At 54.2% G+C, this 4,177-nt stretch overlaps 1 protein-coding gene across 1 annotated transcript; it reads left to right on the top strand.

Annotated features, from left to right (window-relative positions):
- Positions 1-1,945: 1,945 nt before the first annotated feature.
- OLIG3 (oligodendrocyte transcription factor 3) lies at positions 1,946-2,764 on the top strand. Its single transcript, XM_047857713.1, has one exon. It carries the CDS (start codon positions 1,946-1,948, stop codon positions 2,762-2,764), a length of 819 nt encoding a protein of 272 aa, XP_047713669.1.
- The last annotated feature ends 1,413 nt before the right edge of the window (positions 2,765-4,177 follow it).

The raw sequence follows: 4,177 nt of genomic DNA, 5'->3' as shown, positions 1-4,177 counted from the left end.
CCCGGGCTAGGTATGCAACCCTCTCTGTTGGCCTTTCCACTTTGTCCACAAAGTGGAGGCTAAGTGAGGCCTCCTCTACCTTGCTAGTCCCAAAGATATGCACTGACTGCGCCGCGCAGTCCGAGGCCCTGACTGCCGGAGATTCCGGGATTGTTTCGGTTTCACACTTTGCATCCGCTCGACTACAACCTGGCACCTGTCTTGGGTTCCTCCGAGCCCAGAGCGTGGCGGCGCCCAGGCTCTTCTAGAGGCCTCCCGCGGGCTCCCGAGGGTTTCTGCTTTCCCGCCTCTCAACTGTTTAGCTAGTCCCATTGACAAAACACAGCAAGGGGGAAGAAAGATCGCGCCGACCTCCGCCCTGGAACCGAAGGTTCCAAACTCCAGGCCTCCTTCCTCTTTATCCCCAGAATCCACCGAGCACTGGCCCGCAGTGCCCACGCGCGCACGCCTACGGGGCTCTCCAGATCCTTTCCCTGCAGAACGCGCGCGCCCACACAAACACACGTTGTTTCTTATTCGACCCTCAGCACCGGCTTTCCCCACCCCGTGGACCCACCGGCCCCAGCCCAGTGGCGCCGAGCTGCAGATGCTACCCGCCTCTGCGCGCCAGCTCCCGACCGGGACTGCCCCACCCGCTTCTGTTAGCGCCAGGGTCCGGGGGCGGCGGGGTAGCCCCGGCAGGAACAATCTCTCTGGAGTTCTTGGGAACCCTTCCTATCTCTAACTCCCTCCCTGGCTACTCCGCCACTTTTCCTCCCCTCCCCTTGGTTGGGTTTTTGTTTTTGTTTTTGTTTTTTTGGTGTTGTTTGTTTGTTTGTTTTCCTCAGGCCCAGGTCTAAGAAGTTAGAGAATTGTGCAAAGCAAATTCTTTCAGTAATCTATTTAAACGAGGGAAAAGAGAAAGAAAGAAAGAAAGAAAGAAAGAAAGAAAGAAAGAAAGAAAAAGAAAGAAAGGAAAGGAAAGGAAAAAGAAAAGAAAAGAAAGAAAAGAAAAAAGAGAAGAAAACCATCCCTATAACAGTGTCGGGGCAAGCCCTTCACCACAAACGGAGGTCCCATTGCAATTAGGCCAGAAGGGCTCAATAAACAAAATGAACACCGTATCAGTGTTTAGGAAAAGAGACCTAATAACCAACCAGTTCAGACAGTGCCCAGCGACACGAGGTCCCCCTCTCCCTCCACCCCCGCGCCCACCCCCTGGCGCGGGGAACCTGCCCTCCAACCGCATCTCTGTCCTTGACACCGTTCCATTAGGACTTCTTTTGCTCACATTCCCCAAAACTTGGGAGTAGCTATGAAGAAAAGAGAATGTTTCAGTTTCTCTCTAGAAACCCGGAGGAATCTCCGACTACTGCCTGGCTCCCTTTCCTTCCGGCGGTTGGTTCCTTAGGTGTGATTTGGTTAGGGAAATTTGGGGGGGGGGGGAGGAGGGGGAGGGAAGTTAAAAAAAAAATCCAGGAAGGAGCGAGCTGGAGCGGTGAGTGTGTCAATCAGAGAGGGTTTTGTGCCTTGGGGCTCCTAGCGGTTCGGAGCAGAGGTGTCCCAGGGCGGCCCCACAATGAATATGAATAGGAATCCTTGCAAAATGGGACAGCAAAGCGCACCGCCCTGAATGACGGCACGTCGTCCTAACCAGCCCAGGATAGATAGGAGGGTTCCTTTTGTCTCTTTTCTCCGCCGCAGCTCTATAAAAGCCCCTCTTTTTCAGCGTGAGGTTAGTCCCAGCAAACACCAACCCGCTGTCCAGGAAACAGCCTAACCGGAGAGAAGGGAGTGGGGAGGGAGAGAGGCGGGGAAAGGCAGTGCCTCAGCTTTTCTTCTCAAGTCTTGCCACTGAGAAGTGGGTCGCTGGGCTGTGCAGATTTTTTTTTTTTTAAATTTCAAGATTTTCCTTAATTTCCCACCTAAAGCCTCCCCGCGGTAGGGCCGCATCCCCCGTAATAAAATGAATTCTGATTCGAGCTCTGTCTCCAGCAGAGCTTCATCGCCGGACATGGATGAGATGTATCTGAGGGAACACCACCACCGCCACCACCACCACCAGGAGAGCCGTCTCAACTCGGTCTCCTCCACGCAGGGCGACATGGTGCAGAAGATGCCCGGGGAAAGCCTCTCGCGGGCCGGCGCCAAGGCCACCGGCGAGAGCAGCAAGTACAAAATCAAGAAGCAGCTGTCGGAGCAGGACCTACAGCAGTTGAGGCTGAAGATCAACGGTCGGGAGCGCAAGCGGATGCACGACCTAAACCTCGCCATGGACGGGCTGCGAGAGGTCATGCCCTACGCGCACGGGCCCTCGGTGCGCAAGCTCTCCAAGATCGCCACTCTCCTGCTGGCCAGAAACTACATCCTCATGCTCACCAGCTCCCTGGAGGAGATGAAGAGGTTGGTTGGCGAGATCTACGGGGGCCACCACTCTGCCTTCCACTGCGGGACCGTGGGCCACTCGGCCGGCCACCCCGCGCACGCCGCCAACGCGGTGCACCCGGTGCACCCCATCCTGGGCGGCGCGCTCTCTTCCGGCAACGGCTCGTCGCCGCTGTCCGCCGCCTCGCTGCCGGCCATCGGCACTATTCGACCTCCCCACTCGCTGCTCAAGGCGCCCTCCACGCCGCCCGCGCTGCAGCTGGGCAGCGGCTTCCAGCACTGGGCCGGGCTGCCCTGCCCCTGCACCATCTGCCAGATGCCGCCGCCGCCGCACCTTTCCGCTCTCTCCACCGCCAACATGGCTCGGCTGTCGGCCGAGTCCAAGGACTTGCTCAAGTGAGCAGAGGACGGCCCGGCAGCTGCCCAGGATGAGGGGAGAGAGGCGGGAGGGACTGCGGTGTCGGGCCGGGAGGGGAGAGGGAGGCTGAGCACTCGCTCGGCCGGCGGGAGGGTGAGCGCGGGGTCCCGCGGCCTCCCACTCCGTCGGAGATCTCAGACTCCGCTTGACCTCCCGGAGGGAAAGGACCAAAACCAAACTGCAATTGCTAGGTGGTAACGAAGGGGGACTCGAACCAGACTTCGTGTGTTTTGCATGCATGCTTCTTTTCCCCATGCCGCGCCAGTGCTTCTCACTTACATAGGCTCTTGTCAAAACTGCATTTGTTGTGTAAAGACGGGATCGGTGTGGTCAAAAACTTGCGAAGGGACTTTAGAGTTGGCTTTCTCTGGCTCTGTGCTCTCACCTTGGAAAAGACAACATCCCTTTTGTGCAAAAACAGATGTAAATATTTCCTGGAGATGGATGCAATTACGATTGTCACTATCTCTCCGCAGTTGTTTTTCTAGAGACGTTGAGAGAGAGAGAGAGAGAGAGAGAGAGAGAGAGAGGGATCAAGACCCAAGTTTTGAATCTCAACCCCGGTCCAGGGCATGACATCTCTTATGTGGGTTTTCCTTAAGACGCAGTGTAGGTCAAAAGAATGCATGCAAGCTTCTAAATGAATCTTCTCGAAACATGTTGTGCAGGCCATGATGCCATTTTCCTTGTAACAAGGATTTATTAGTGAATTCTCCGAAGTATCCATATATCTGTCTGTGGTTGTATGAAATGAAAAAAAGGGGGCAGAGTGCAAAGACCCAAACTCACGCACAAGCGCTTCTTCCCCCACCCCACCCCCTCTGAACTCCATTCCCAAACTCCATCCCAAGGCTGTTCTAGGGGCCAGCTATTGCCAGAGCCTGGGCTCCCTCTACTAGCTTGCCCCATCCCCCCCCTTCCCCCCTTGCTCAGCGATTCTGCATGCGGGGTTGGCTCTCTCTATCATCAGCTTTGAAAAGTTATCATGGTTTGGGGAGGGGTGCCGTTTTTATTTTCCTGAACATTTGCTTGAAATATTTTGTTAGGGCCTCAAAGACAATACCTGTCTTTATTTTTTATATATTCTTGATAACTATGATATATTTATTAATAACCAGTGTTTCTGGATGAGATTTCAAATAAAAAAGAACCTTTAAATCCTGGCTTTGCCTTTGCCTAAGATTTTTGAAGATGGGGGTAGTGGGTAAGGAATACGTGGACCCAGTAAGGTGTACCTGGCAGGGGGTGAGAGATTTTGAGTAGGTGGGCAGATACAAAGACTTTTCTCTGGTCTTTCACAGGTAAAAAGGTCAGATAAATTGGTGTTAATTATTACAACCAGATGTCTTTCAGATAGGAGCATTGTCCACACTGGTAGCCTTGTGATATTTGAGC

Source organism: Prionailurus viverrinus, chromosome B2 (assembly GCF_022837055.1).
Source record: "Prionailurus viverrinus isolate Anna chromosome B2, UM_Priviv_1.0, whole genome shotgun sequence".
NCBI classification, from domain to species: Eukaryota; Metazoa; Chordata; class Mammalia; order Carnivora; family Felidae; genus Prionailurus; species Prionailurus viverrinus.
The sequence above is the reverse complement of the archived record's forward strand: the minus strand, read 5'-3'. Positions and strand labels throughout refer to the sequence as shown.